Genomic DNA, 15,715 nt, shown 5'->3' on the forward strand with positions numbered 1-15,715 from the left:
TGAACTTTCTTTTCATGTTAGCCATTTAACTATTCAAATGGGACAGTCACCCAATATAATATCTGTACAAATGGGTTTTTCATTTGTAAGAACACAAAACTTTTCTCTCTACCAAAAGATTTATTCTTGTTGCATTAAAAATGTAAAACAATGTTTCAACAATCATACATCATGATCATTTCCTGCACTATTAATAGCGTGAGACACAATGTGAGATCACAATTGTTTATTTGCAATTCTTGTATTCAAATCTCATTGTATATAATGTATAGTAAGTGTTTGTTTAATATGTTCTTTCCTTACTGCCTTTCAGTATATGTATTTAGATGAAAATTCTTATGAACGTATTTATTTAAATCATAATGAAATGTACATGTATGTCTCATATTTCTTTAAATGAACATAATAATACAACTTTTTTATTATTTTTATCAAATAAATAGTTTTAAGTTGTCGAAAATATTTGTGACATCAATAAAATTTAAATGTTTGCTCATTTCATTAATTTTTAAAATGTTTTCTTATTTCATAAATTCAAAATTATTTCTTATTTCATAGGTATAACTTTTTCATGTTTTGTTGTTCAAGAGTTAATGTTGTATGTACAATCACTTTTCAGCTTTTATAAAAGAGGCCTATAGAGGACCTTTTCTCAAACAAAATGTTCAATTTCCCAAATATCTGAACTTACACGAGCTCTTTTACTTCCAAAATTAGCAATATTAGTGATAATTTTCCCTCAAAATCAAGAGGCTAAGGCCTCTTCTCAACAAGTGAGGAAAAAAACCCACTTATCTGAATATTCTTAAGTAAAGCACTTTCAAGGCTCCGTATATTAAATACAATTACTATCATATGCCATTTAATCCAATAAAGTTTGCATAATTATTATGAAGAAAAACAGAACATTTTATATGTTTATCACAAAGTTAAAAACACAACTGCTTAGAATCACTCTCTTTTAATAATCAAATTCCATGTCTGATGAATTCATTCAGTTGATAAACAACAAAATGTTTATTATTTAATTGGTGCCGATTTTAAAGTGTCACATTTAACAAGTCCTAGTTTTGACATCATATTATTGCCTTGCCATTCTGCTATACAATCACCATTTGTTCTCATGTCAACCTGAAATAACATAACTCAATATTTATTGGTCTTTTAAGAAAATGAAATATGTTACAGAATAAAGTAGCATTAAACTTTATATACCAAGAGGGCCATAATGGCCCTAAAATCGCTCATCTGAATATAGGCCAATTTTAACCCAGGGATTTTTATTTGAACAATTTTTGTAGACACCCATTTGAAGATGTTTCATGATAAATATCTAAGCTCTAGCTCTAAGAAGATTTTTAAGCTTTTACTATACACATATAGGGAAAAACAATGACCCTTCCCCCCCCCTAAACTCTAGCTCTTTGGATTTTTAGCAGAAGGTTTTTTAAGTTTTTACTTTATACATAAAGGGAAAAACAATGACCCCTGGGGTGGGGCAAATTTTGACCCCAGGGCTTTTATTTGAACAAACTTGGTAAACACCCACTAGAAGATGTTTCATGCTTTGTAGCCAAGCCCCCCCCCCAAGCAGGGCCAATTTATTTGAACAAACTTGGTAGACACTGACTAGATGATGTTTCATGCCAAATATTTAAGCTCTAGCTCTTACAATTTCTAAAAGAAGATATTTTAATTTTTGTCTTTCGGTTGCCATGACAACCAGAGTTCTGCTTGGAATTAAATTCTTTCAACAATTTTTAAAGTTGACTACCAAAGGAACATTCCTGTTAAGTTTGGATGAAATTGACTTTGTGACAGGTGAGCTAAAAATGTGTTATTCATTTTGGTGGATTTGGTTTTGTTTGTTTGTTTTATTGGGTTTTTCTGCACACCGACACAGTAATGGTCATATGGCAAGGTTCCAGCTTTACTGGTGGAGGAAGACATTGGGTGCCCTTCCGTGAATTATTTCAGGCACAAACAGACACCTGAGTAGAACCACCAACGTTCCGTAAGCTTGAAAGCTTCCTCACATGAAACAATCAAAATTCCCTGTCAGGATTCGAACCCAAAGCTGTGAGGGGCAAGTGGTTGGAAGTCAACTACCTAAACCACTCGGCTACAGACGTCCCAGGTGGATTTGGTATGAATAATTCAGTCATACAAGTGGAGGAACTGCAACTGGCTTCCTGTTGTTAATTGTATAGACCTTAAGTTCAGAAATTTACTTAATCCATTAAAACAGTCTATTTTTATTACTATGAATGCTTTACATACTTTAAAGTTTAAGATAAAACAACAAATCCTTCTTTTAAGTGGTTTTCATTTTTTAATGCATTTTAGCTTTTTAGCTTTACCAAAATTTCCAAGACTAACCTGTAATTTTTCCCAAACTTTTTTCTTTGGGTTCAACTGTTCATCAGGACTATCCGAGTGGTGGCCATCAAAATAAATTCTATCTCCTGGTGCACTGCCCTCTGGTGGGTTCAACGGCTCAACTGCCCTAGGGTCATCCCTGATAAATACAAATATAAAAGGTCACCAAGGGACATCCAACGTTCACAGTAAGCTACCAACAAAGCCTAGCCACATGTGAAAAAGGACAACTTGTGAAGTTTCCAGTAGTGGGTAATACAGATGGAGAGACAAATTTGATGGGGACCCACATGGTAAAACAGGAAGGAGAAATATTAATCAAATTATGAATAACTGCAATTAACAAACAAATTAATACCACTTTAAAAGGTATAACTGCATTGATAAAGCTATCCATTTTCGTAAATGCACATGGCTACCCAGAAGGTGAATTTGTAAACATTTTTCACTTAAAGCAGGAATACAGCTAATTAGTTGCTGCATTTTAAATCTTGTAACATTCTGTACACTAAATAAATGCATTCAAATTTTGCCTTTTAAAATTAAAGAGATGCAAATAATAGGCAAAATATCTCATTTTCATTCATCTAGTTGTGGGAGAAAAAGTAAATCAAAGTGAAATGAATCTTACACAGAGGCACACATCAACATTGCACTTGAGGTCACACCCCTCATTTTGTTTGGTTTAAGGTTGCACAAGAAGACACCCAGTCTATCTTGTAGTTTTTCCTCAGGATATAGGCCAACCAGTCCACTCACAACAGTCCTGGTTTCTGGTTCACCCAAATCTACAGTCTCTACAAACAGGGAATCAGCATCAGGATGCTAAAATAGAAAAAAAAAACATTTAAATACAAGAGGGCCATGATGGCCCTGAGTCGCTCACCAGAAACAACTGCTTTTCAGTGTTAGAATGTCAATATATTCTAATATTAAATTTGAGCATAGAATAAACAATAATTTGAGGAAATGCCATGACCTGGGATATTTAAGCTTTACCTTAAACGGGGCTAATCAAATTAATATGAGCAAACTTGATAAAAGACTACTTAAGAATGCTACAAAGTTTGGTGATCATTTATCAATTATTTCAGTAGGAAATGATGTTCAAAGGTTTTTTCTGTTTTTCTATTTTTAGCTTTAGTGGCCCCTAAAAGAGGCTAATCAAATTAATAAGAGCAAACTTGATAAAAGAGTACCCAAGAATGCTACAGACAAAGTTTGGTGATCATCTATTCATTACTTCTGTAGGAAAAGATGTTTAAAGGTTTTTCTATTTTTAACTTTAGCGGCCCCTAAAAGGGGCCAATCAAATTCATATGAGCAAACTTGATAAAAGACTACCCAACAATGCTTCAGACAAAGTTTGGTGACCATCCATCAATTAGTTCTGTAGAAATAGACATTTAAAGGTATTTCTATTTTTAGTTTAAGCAGCCCCTAAAAGGGGCCAATCAAATTCATATGAGCAAACTTGATAAAAGACTACCCAAGAATGCTGCAGACAAAGTTTGGTATCATCCATTAATTTGTTCTCTAGAAATAGACATTAAACGGTATTTCTATTTTTAGCTAAAGAGACCCCTACAAGGGGCAAATCAAATGAATATGAGCAAACTTGATAAAAGACTATCCAAGAATGCTACAGACAAAGTTTGGTGATCTTCCATCAATTAGTTCTGTAGAAATAGACATTTAAAGGTATTTCTATTTTTAGCCCTAGAGACCCCTTAAAGCGGCCAATCAAAATAATATTAGCAAACTTGAAAAAAGACTACCTAAGAATGCTACAGACAAAGTTTGGTGATCATCCATCAATTAGTTCTCTAGAAATAGACATTTAAAGGTATTTCTATTTTTAGCTTTTGCGGCCCCTAAAAGGGGCCAATCAAATTAATATGAGCAAACTTGATAAAACACTACCCGAGAAAGCTACCAACAAAGTTTGGTGATCTTCCATCAATTAGTTCTATTGCAGAAGATGTTTAAAGTTTTTTCTATTTTTAGCCCTAGAGACCCCTAAAAGGGGGGTATCAAAATAAAATTAGCAAACTTGATAAAAGACTACCCAAGAATGCTACAGACAAAGTTTGGTGATCATCCATCAATTAGTTCTGTAGAAATAGACACTTAACAGTATTTCTATTTTTAGCTTTAGCGGGCCCTAAAAGGGGCCAATCAAATTAGTATGAGCAAACTTGATAAAAGAGTACCCAAGAATGCTACAGACAAAGTTTGGTGATCATCCATCCATTAGTTCTGTAGAAGAAGATGTTTAAAGGTTTTTCTATTTTTAGTCCTAGAGACCCCTAAAAGGGGCCAATCAAAATAATATGAGCAAACTTGATAAAACACTACCAAAGAATGCTACAGACAAAGTTTGGTGATCATCCCTGAATTTGTTCTTTAGGAGAAGATGTTTAAAGGTTTTTCTATTTTTAGTCCTAGAGACCCCTAAAAGGGGCCAATCAAATTCATATGAGCAAACTTGATAAAAGACTACCTAAGAATGCTACAGACAAAGTTTGGTGATCATCCATCCATTAGTTCTGTAGGAGAAGATGTTTAAAGGTTTTTTTATTTTAAGCTGTAGTGGCCCCTTAAAGGGGACAATCATTAATATGAGCAAACTTGATAAAAGACTACTCAAGAATGCTACAGACAAAGTTTGGTGATCATCCATCCATTAGTTCTGTAGAAGAGGATGTTTAAAGGTTTTTCTATTTTTAGCTCTGCTGACCCCTAAAAGCGGCCAATTGGAATGACATGAGCAAATTCAAGTGTGACTGTCACAAGGATGCTACAGACCAAATTTGAAGTAAATCTGTCCAGTAGTTTCAGAGAAGAAGACCATTGTTGACGCATGACGCCGGAGCATCCCCCTTTGATACTAATAGCTCACCTTGAGCCTTCGGCTCTGGTGAGCTAAAAAAAGAAGTTGTACCCTTCCAATATACAGCATGAACAACTATACTCAATAAAATCCCCAGCTCAATACACATTACTTCCATCAAAGTTGTTCATTGATATTGCTGACTATAAATGCTTAACTTGATTTACAATTTTATGCAATGTTCTTAGAAATTTCAATTCTTAATATATATGGGCTTTTACAGTAGGCACTTTACCAAAACTTTATTCAAGGAAACTGGAATTCAGGATAACAATCAAAATACAGTTGCAGTAGCATAATGTTCTTTGAGTCAGAGAGTTACATGTATATATAAATATCAAATACTATCAAAATATAAATTCTTACCTTTTCAACTTTCAATATTTTCCCTACTCGAAAATCTAATCTAGAGGGAGACAATTCAGCATCTGCATTGGCACCCGCTGCAGCAGGCTTACCTCCCTCTGTAAAATACATCTTTGATTAAGATATATATTTTCTAGCCTATTAGTAACAATTGCAATTATATTTTAACTTTTATCAGAATCATTACTGTGGAGTTAAGGCTCTTACCATGATTACAGTAGGGCTGTCATTGAATATTGCAATATCGATATATCATTGATATTCATCCTCCGATACAATATTGATACACACTTTTAAATATTGATACAATTAAGCTAAAAATCTTTATTTTTTTAAAGGGAATATACCACTCTAATTAGCCTACTAAAGTGAAGACACTTTTTTCTAGTTTTCATGGCTAACTTGAACTTTAAAGTCTGTTTTCAACAGTTCAGTGACAAAAATAACAGAAAAACACTTTGGTTAGTTTGTAGTATTCATAATGTCTATTGTAAATACAAACATACATACACTATGATTCCAATTTATAACACATATTTAAATGTTTTTCATTGAATCTACTGTCAAAATTGATATATCGATATATCATTGATATTTGTCTCTTGATATGTCAATACGAAATTTTCCATCAATGACAGCCCTAGCTTACAGAAACCTTTAAATTAATCAAATTATTTCATTACATATCTACTTGATGCTTGTATACATGTATAAAACACTAATATATTAACATAATCATTATATTTGCTACAGTTTTCTTGATCATATTTGAATACACTGACTTTATTCCAGTTGGTAGTGTAGTCATGACTACAGCAATGGAATATAATAACTACTTTATTAAGCCAAACTCGATGGGTTTTACATAGATCCAACACAGTACATGTCAAATGGTGTCCTGGTGTAGGAAGACCTCAGTTGCTCCTCCTGGCACAAACAGACATTTGACAAGAACCACTGACGGAAAATTTAAGAAAAGCTAGCAACAAAGTACTTATACAATACATTAAATTCAATATTGCTGAGAAGAATATTGTTAAAAGTGACTTACTTTTCTTTTGTACAGGATAAGCTGATGAGGTGAGTTTTTTCAGTTCAGGTGTGCTGAACTCCTGCCTGATGGGTTCAAGTAAAGTATTTAGGTACACCTCTACAGCTCCCTTCAGATCTGCTGGATGTAATTCCTTAATGAATGTAGAAAAAAAAATATATATATCATCAACTACTTTTGAAGATTTTCCACAGGTTATATGGCCTAATATGAATGGCTCAAAGCTGACCCCACAAGTCCATAAGAAATGTAGAAACAACCTTTAATGCTATAATTATCTATTATATTTATAATCATCAGATACAGTACTGTTAAGCTATCAGTGCATTAATATTGGATATTTTTATTGTAAAATAAAGAATTTTAAATCACAATAAATATAATTATTCTTCGAAAGTCTGTAAAGAATCATGTATGAGCAATGGATACAAGTTAAAAATATCAGAAAGCTTGAAAACATTGAATTTAGTATTATTTTCTAGTCGTTTTATATAGGAAAAGAGAGCTTTCAGGAGTAGATAAACTTAAAATTAAAGCATTGCACAAAATTATGATTGTTAATTCATTTCTGGGTATATTTCTTAATTATCCTTTGTATATCTTTCTGTTTCAATTGTCCTAGCTGATCTATGTAAGAAATTAAAATTTTATGTTTTTAGGTTTTTGGACCTCAGTGGAGTTCCTTTAATAAACTACATGGCATGTGGTGCTGTGCCTTACAATTAAATAGTATCAAGGATATGCTTTCTCTTTTTTTGAACTTTTGATAGAATGGATGGATGGATTGTGACAGTATGCAATCACAGACTTATTAAAAGGATAAAGGCAAAAAATGTCCAATTACCTGACTAGCAAAGGCTTTTTCCAGGTCCTCATATTTGGTGTAAAGTAGATTTCCTCCATTTTCTTCTGCTCTTTCAATTTTAAACTCTAAAAAGATATTACAAGCACTAGTAACTATATGAAGTAATCAACAAATGAGCCGCGTCACGACAAAACCAACAGAGTGCGTTTGCGAACAGCATGGATCCAGACCAGCCTGCGCATCCGCGCAGTCTGATCAGGATCCATGCTGTTCGCTATCAGTTTCTCTACTTGTAATAGGGTTGGTAAGCGAACAGCATGGATCCTGATCAGACTGCGCGGATGCGCAGGCTGGTCTGGATCCATGCTGGTCGCAAACCCATTATGTTGGTTTTCTCGTGACGCGGCTCAAATTGCAAAAGTCACTGTCACAGTACTAAGACATGTTTTTTCAGTACAAATAAAAGCATGTCCCGTTGACAACATTCAAATACACGAAATCATACCTGTGTTTTTGTGTCCCAAAATGACTATGAAAAAAGAACAATACAATGTTTACAACAGAAGTATTGATGTCTTTATTACTTACTGATGTTTTTAAGCAATACAAATTAACTTTTCCAATAACAGTAGGAAAAGATTAGAGCTTAAAAAAATTTCAAACACATACTCATTAAGTCACAAAAATCATGCTCCTTGCACATTTTAGACACAAGCTAATGTATCTAATATTTGTTTACCAAACATAAATTAACCCCCCCCCCTTCTACCACCAACTTAGCTCATTGAATTTTTATAAAAATCAACAATAGACAATAATACCTACCCCCAGTTTTCGATAGAGGGAAGAGTACAGATTTACAGAAAGCTAAGACTCCATTTTCAGCTGTATTTCCTGGTTCACAGAATGCCTTCTTTAACTTCTTCTTCACCTGAGCCTCTGAATCTAGAAGATCTATTTTAGAATCTTCTTCTGAAGAGCTCATCTTTCCCCCAGTCAATCCAGGAACTGAAATGATAAAAAAAAATCTTCAAACTTGCTGAAATATTTTAAAGAAATGATTGATGGTGTAAGAGAACATAACCGAGTGATGTACAGTTATACATTAGGCATGGTTTGTTTCAATAAGTTTTAAGTCATATATGGTGATTTTTCCAGATTCACTGGTAGAGGAAGACCTCATCTGCCAATATATGCATTATTTCAGGCATGAGCAAGCACCTGTGTATAACCACAGACTTTCCATAAGCTTGCTGGAAAGTATGGTAAAGTTACTTTTATAACTTGTAAACCATACCATAAAGAATGGTGCGACTCAACATTTTTTGTAAGTAAACTGGTAACAAACATGACATATTTCAGGTATCTAAACCTGCCGCAGTGATGCAATTAAGTCAAGAAAAATGGATAAAATTGTCTTAAATTTTGAATACTGGCTGTCAATGTGAAATTATCTGTTTAACTTATAGTTTTGAGAATAGGAAAATTTAAAACTATATATTTTCTTAATTCCTTTTAACATTTGTGACAATACTAAAAACATTATTGCTTACCCATAGGATTCATAAAATGAGCTCTTTTAGTGTATCCAAGCTGTGGCATGTACTGTAAAAGATGAAACACAACATTGTGCTGCTTAAAAACTTTTAAATAAATTTTTGGGGGCACAATTTTACTCTAACATTTAAATATCTTATTTCTTTCCCTTTTTTGGCACAAAAAAATGCATAGTTGAAATTTTCACAATATGAAGCAACACTGCATGTGAATTTATCATTTTTATTCTGCAATTACAGATATTTTACTTCTTTTTGGTATAGTGACACAATATCATGGTAAAATATTAGCTGCTCATGTAATAACAATACAAGAGCACAGAATGCATTGTCAAAGCTCGTCCTTTAAAATCTGTTAGTTAAAAACGGGTCTTACAGGCTTCGCGAAAGTTGCCGGACCGTCGGACATGTCCGGCAAAAATCAGGCCGGTCCGATATTTTTTTTCGGAGTTCCGGACCTTATGTCCGGTACGAATACCGGGATATATCCAAGACCGATCAAGACCGAGTTTTCTCCCTTGAATAAAAAAATGTAAAACGAGTTTTGATTCGCCGTTTCATTATAAGTGTCCGATACATACGACTGTCAATAACCAAAATGTCGATGTTACTACATTATTACGCTGGCGCTACGCCCGGCAAAAATCGTAAACTTTCCAATGAAGAAAAAAAGCGAAACAAAAGGAATACGAGTCCAGGCGCCCGCCGAGAAAATTTGTGGGTAAATGGAAAAATGGCCGCTTTGATCATGAATGTTTTGATTTCCAAACAGAGTCCATCCACAGGTGCTTGAAACAAACTTTTTAAAGTTTTATATGGGCTATATACTATATATCTTTATATACATATATAGACTGGTTATGTAAAATATTTGAATATATGTGACTAGCGCCTGTGAGTCCATCAATCTGGATAAACTAATGTTTTATTTAAGGGAATAAAATTGTCTTGCAAATCTTTGAAAGTGTTATGTCTTTAAAAAAAACCACCAAGGTATTACCATATACATATATTTGGGGGAAAAAATTCGGTCAGACAAAAGTTCTTTCGGTCAGACAAGAATTGAAAGTTTGTCTGACCGAATGTCAGGCAAATTTTTCAGCAGTTTCGCGAAGCCTGGTCTTACTTCAATAATATAACTTTCAGATTGTATGCCCCTTGTCTTACAATTGTTTCTTGTCATTATAAGCATGTTTTCAAAGATTCATATTGAAACTTTCAAAATTTTAACTTTAAAAACTTTGAATAATTAGCAACGTTTAAATTATTGCACTAGACGATCATGCAACAATCAAGATAGCTCAACCAGACAACTTAAAAAAATGCAGTAAATAAATATATTTTTCAACAAAATTTAACAGTACAATAGTTATCAAATGTATCAAACAGGTCTTTTTTGTGTAGGGAAATCAATGCCTCCACATGCATCAAACACCCTGAACAAGATTGTCTATTGAAGAAGTTGACAATTTTCCTGCCAGTATTTTATTAATTGATATTACTTACTTTTTCTGCAAATGTGAAGATTTTTCTCTGATCTACCCCACCAAATTGAGCATCAACTTTCAGGTATTCTTCATCTAAAGCCTAAAATATAAACACCTGTGTAAGATTTCATTTCCTAACAATTTCATTTACAAAATTTAAAATGTTTTCTTATCTTAATCAGGTTTATACTCATGGAGTTAAATGCAATTCATTCATAAAAGGGAATGACATCATTTAAAGCATGTAGCTTGTCTTAAGACAGGTTTTTTTACACTGGCATAAACGGTAGATAATCATGTCTGATATGCATAAACATGCAGGATTACCTGGCTTTAAACTAGCTGATGCTAAAGTCTAACCCCTTACGAATCAAGAATGTTAAGGGTAGGGGAAAAAACTAATAACCCATAAATATATAGCAACACAGAGTTACCACAGATGACAGGACCATGAGGTCCAGCCAGTGAATTTTAATTTTGCAACACAAAACAGGGTTTTTTTCCAGGATTTTGGGAACACAACCCATACCCATGGAATTCGGAATTTCAGCGGTGTTTTGTTAAAAATTGGGAAAAAATGCATGACTGAAATTTTGCAGTGATTAAATGGATGCAAACAATTACTGTCTATGATGGCATCTTCAAATATTAAAGCACTATTACAGTAAGAAAGCCCTTTTTTGCAAAGATTTTAGAATTTTTATTCAATATTTTTATTTTGTAACTTTCAATTGAGAATTTTTTCCTGTGGATTGGGAAAATAATATGCTATTTTCAATTGGGAATATGACCCAATAATGGCTATAAAATAAGCCAAAAAAATTCCTGCAAAATGTATATGTACCTGTAAACCAGGGTACAGCAGTCCACTTAACAAAGGATGGTCCACTTGTTTAACAACTTCCGCTCCAGCTTTCTTTGCATCATGTTCTGTAACCAATGACGACAATTTGTACACATCCAGCGTGTATTCCCTGTAATTATATACAAAAAAATTATTACAACAGGTTAACTTGTAAACACCAACAGGTACTTTGAGGTAGATTATCTCCCTTGTTTGATACAGCCGCACTCCCTTGCCAAGTCATAATTATAAGTGTTTTTTTCTCTCTAAAAACGGCAATAACAGCTTTCTCAAAACTCTGTGAATTTTAAGCTCAACAACAATAAAATGTTTTATAGGGAAGTTTGATTAAGTCAGTTCTTAGTTCAAAATTGGTGGTCAGACAAAATAAGTCATTTTGAAATACATTTCTTCAACAATAAAAAACAAATTAATGACATTTAGCAGCTGATTTTGTGTAAGTGCCATTTATATAAATGTAGTCAGCACAGCAAGTTAAGACTTTAAACCAATGTAGCTAAATCAAAAATCATATAATATTTCTTACCTACTCAACTGGAAGTCAGTTCCTTGGACAAACTTCAGTTTTTCTAGTGGCACACCTATAGATTTGAGCATAGCTTTGATCACATGTTCATAGTACTGTACACGAAGTTGTAGCAACTCCCATGGTGCCTTCATATTGTCTAGGTAGGCATGGAGATCCGCAAAGAGTATAGTCACCTAAAATCATGTGTAATGTTAAAGTAATGAAACTATTCGTTTTATGTCAGAAATATCATTATAGTAAATTCTATTAATTTAAAAAGATGCCCCACTTTTAAACTTTAGAAAATAATACTATCAGCTTTATATATGTAGTACACAGACATTAATAATCAAATTATTAGTAATCTTTGAGATATTTCATTAATATTGGAAATCCCAAATACTTCTGAGTTCACAATTTTGTTGGATTTTTAAGGGTATTTTTTAACAACAAGAGGCCATGATGGCCCTGAGGTCCCGCTCACCTGTATATAGGCCCCCACCCCCCACCCCCCCCCCCCCCCCCCCCAACGTTGCAGGGCCAATTTAACCCAAGAGCTTTTATTTGCACAAACTTGGTAGACACCCATAAAAGAAGATGTTTCATGCTAAACATCTAAGCTCTAGCTCATTGGGCTTTTTAAATGAAGATTTTTTTTAAGTTATTACTATACACATATAGTTTAAAAACAATGACACCTCTGGGGGCAGGGGCCAGTTTTTGACCCCAGGGCTTTTTTGAACAAAACTTTGTAGACACTTACTAGAAGATGTTTCATGCTTAAGTATCTAAACTCTAAACTCTAGCTATTTGGGTTTTTTTCAAAAGAAGATTTAAAGTTTTTGCTATACACATATAAAGAAAATCAATGACCCCCGGGGCAGGGGCCAATTTTGACCCCAGGTCTTTTATTTTGAACAAACTTTGTAAGACACTCACTAAAAGATGTTTCATGCTTAATATCTTAACTCTAGCTATTTGGGTTTTTCAAAGAAGATTTTTAAGTTTTTGCTATACACATATAAGGAAAATCAATGAAACCCCGGGGCGGGGCCAATTTTGAACCCAGGGCTTTTTATTTGAACAAACTTGGTAAACACCTATTAGAACATGTTGAATGCAAATATCTTAGCCATAGCTCTTTGAGTTCTTTTAAAAGAAGATTTTTTAAGTTTTTACTATATGCATATAGGGAAAATCAATGACCCCCCGGGGCAGGGCAATTTTGAACCCAGGGCTTTTTTTGAACAAACTTGGTAGACACTTATTAGAACATGTTTCATGCTAAATATCTTACCTCTAACTCTTTTGGTTCTTTGAAAGAAGACTTTTTTTAAGTTTTTACTATATGCATATAGGAAAATCAATGACCCCCCCCTGGGGCGGGGCCAATTTTGACCCCAGGGCTTTTATTTGAACAAACCTTTGGTAGACACCTATTAGAACATGTTTGATGCTCAATATCTTAGCCATAGCTCTTTGAGTTCTTTAAAAAGAGGATTTTTTAAGTTTTTACTATATGCATATAGGGGAAATCAATGACCCCCCCCGGGGCGGGGCCCAATTTTGACCCCCAGGGCTTTTATTTGAACCAAACTGGTAGACACCCATTAAAAACATGTTTCATGCTAAAAAGCTTAGCTCTAGCTCGTTGGGTTCTTTAAAAGAAGATTTTTTAAGTTTTTAACTATTGATATAAAGGAAAAATCCCAAATGACAACCTGGGGCGGGGCCAAAAATTGGACCCCCCAGGGCCCCTTTTATTTGAACAAAACTTGGGTAGACACCCATTAGAACATGTTCCATTGCTAAAAATTCTTTAGGGTCTAGCTTCTTTGGGTTCTTTAAAAAAAAGATTTTTTTAAATTTTTACTATATCATAATAGGGAAAATCAAATTGACCCCAGGGCTTTTATTGAACAAATTTTGGTAGACAACTCACAGAAGATGTTTAATGCTCAAAATATTTAAGCTCTAGCTCTTTTATGGTTTTTTTTAAAAAAGAAGATATTTAAAAAGGTTTTTCTTTCCCCGGTTCCCCCAATGGAAACCCAATTCCTAGCAATGGAAAATTAAAATTCTATTTGGGAACAATTTTTAAAAGGTGACCCACCCAAAGGAACATTTTCCTTGAAAGTTTGGATGAAATTGGCCTTAGTTTTTATAAAATGTCATTTAAAATAAAAAATTTTACGACGGACGGGCCGGGCGGACCCGGGCGCCGGACGAAAAGCGATCACAAAAGCTCACCCTGACACTTTGTGACAGGTGAGCTAAAAACAGTTACATTTTATAATTTCAATTAAAATTAAAAATTTTCAGAACTGGTAAAAGAACCTTATGAAATAAAAAAAAATCAGGCCTCTTAGTCAAATTCATGAACTTACATATGGTTATAGCTATCTTTTACTATTATTTTAATTTCATATTATGTAGTCTAACAGTTCCATTTTCAGTAAAAATCTTTTTTCCCCAAGAATATAGGGAAGAAAATCCTACTTTCAAGAATGTACTTTACCTCACAACCAGCTCTAAGGAAGTCAGATATTTTACACATGGGAACAAAATAACCGACATGAGGTTTACCAGTGGTAGCTGTTCCCCAGTAATACTTTTCAAATCTCCTCTTTTAAGGACAACCTTGACTCTATCCCTCTCCTAGTGGTTCCTGGTAAAATAAAGCATTTAATATTATACATTTAACCATTTCCATTAACCACAATGGTGGCTCTTGCTAAGGACTTAAATTTAACAGCAGGAAAAATCGGTAAAAACAGCCAGGGGCCAGTTTTTATATAATCTATAGCCCCCCATACCAAAAGCCTTGCCCTGTTCCCTTATTGGCAGGGTCTCATTGGCAAAAAATGGAAATGTTGTTAACAGTTTCCCTAATTCCCCAAATCCACTTTGCCCTTCACTACTTTAGGTTTTGAATCCTGCCAAAAGGGACTATTAATTCTTTCATTTGAAGAAGATATCAAAGCCTAGCTTACCCAGAAAAGGTCCCAGTAAAGTGAACAGTGGTAAACTCAGATTACCCAAGCTTTGACGAAAATAAATGCATGGAGGGGTACCTCAAAGTCTTCCTCCATCAGTAAAGCTAAGGGAAATTTTTCATTATTTTCTAAAAAATTTCAGTTTTGACTTTAAAAATCAAATAAATCGAATAAACAAAAACATTATTTGGCTGGATATAAAAATTTTGACAAGAAAAACCCCTAATTTAAAAAGGACTGTTCCAAAAATTTTAAAAAACCCGAAATTTTAAATTTTTAATTTTTTTGTAAATTTTTTTGTTTTTTATATAAAAATTTTACAAATAAGCATGGTTACTGTTTAGCCTGACAGTATAAATTGACTGGTCGTTTTTTAAATTTTAAAAAAGTCATACAAGTCAAAATGCTTTTTACTTTCAGGAGGGTTTTTTGTGATGAAATTGATAATCCTTCCCCCGAGTCTTTAAAAGAATGCCCCGGCCCCAGCCATCTCCCCCCAATTTAAAAATTTTTTTTGTAAATTCTACAAGAATAAACCAAAAACTACAAAAAGTATTTAAATTTTTTTTCCAAAATAATACAAAATTTGGGGGTATAAGTTTTCCATTTTCCCCCTTTCAAAATAAGAAGAATGTTTCAAAAAAGTTCAAAATGTACAGTGTAACTCCTTATTTAAGGCACATCAGTTACAACCATATTGCACCAACCCCCAAATTATTTACTATACGATATTTAAATAAATATTCATATAATAGTGTTAAGTCAGAAATAATAGGCTATTTGTAGGCTACAACCATGAACAGTACATT

The 15,715-nt window shown here is 33.6% G+C and overlaps 1 protein-coding gene across 1 annotated transcript; it reads right to left on the bottom strand.

Moving 5' to 3' along the window:
• Positions 1-100: 100 nt before the first annotated feature.
• On the bottom strand, positions 101-14,538 carry LOC132738767 (tyrosine--tRNA ligase, cytoplasmic-like). Its single transcript, XM_060726360.1, has 12 exons — positions 14,429-14,538; positions 11,929-12,104; positions 11,382-11,511; positions 10,557-10,637; positions 9,048-9,099; positions 8,320-8,502; positions 7,534-7,619; positions 6,690-6,822; positions 5,639-5,736; positions 3,011-3,204; positions 2,380-2,518; positions 101-1,131 (listed from the first exon to the last, which is right to left on the bottom strand). The coding sequence occupies exons 1-12, from the start codon at positions 14,465-14,467 to the stop codon at positions 1,021-1,023; spliced, it is 1,422 nt and encodes a 473-aa protein (XP_060582343.1). The 5' UTR covers positions 14,468-14,538; the 3' UTR covers positions 101-1,020.
• Between the last annotated feature and the right edge of the window lie 1,177 nt (positions 14,539-15,715).

Source organism: Ruditapes philippinarum, unplaced genomic scaffold, assembly GCF_026571515.1.
Source record: "Ruditapes philippinarum isolate M1 unplaced genomic scaffold, ASM2657151v2 ctg1064_1_1_1_1, whole genome shotgun sequence".
Lineage (NCBI taxonomy): Eukaryota > Metazoa > Mollusca > Bivalvia > Venerida > Veneridae > Ruditapes > Ruditapes philippinarum.

Bases quoted from the DNA above. Each gene is read 5' to 3' on its own strand.
- LOC132738767 (XM_060726360.1), bottom strand. From the start codon at position 14,467: ATGTGTAAAATATCTGACTTCCTTAGAGCTGGTTGTGAG. The intron at 11,512-11,928 runs GTAAGAAATATT...ATATAATTACAG, and splicing joins ACTGACTTCCAGTTGAGTAG to GGAATACACGCTGGATGTGT. The intron at 7,620-8,319 runs GTAGGTATTATT...ATATCTTTTTAG, and splicing joins CCCTCTATCGAAAACTGGGG to AGTTTAAAATTGAAAGAGCA.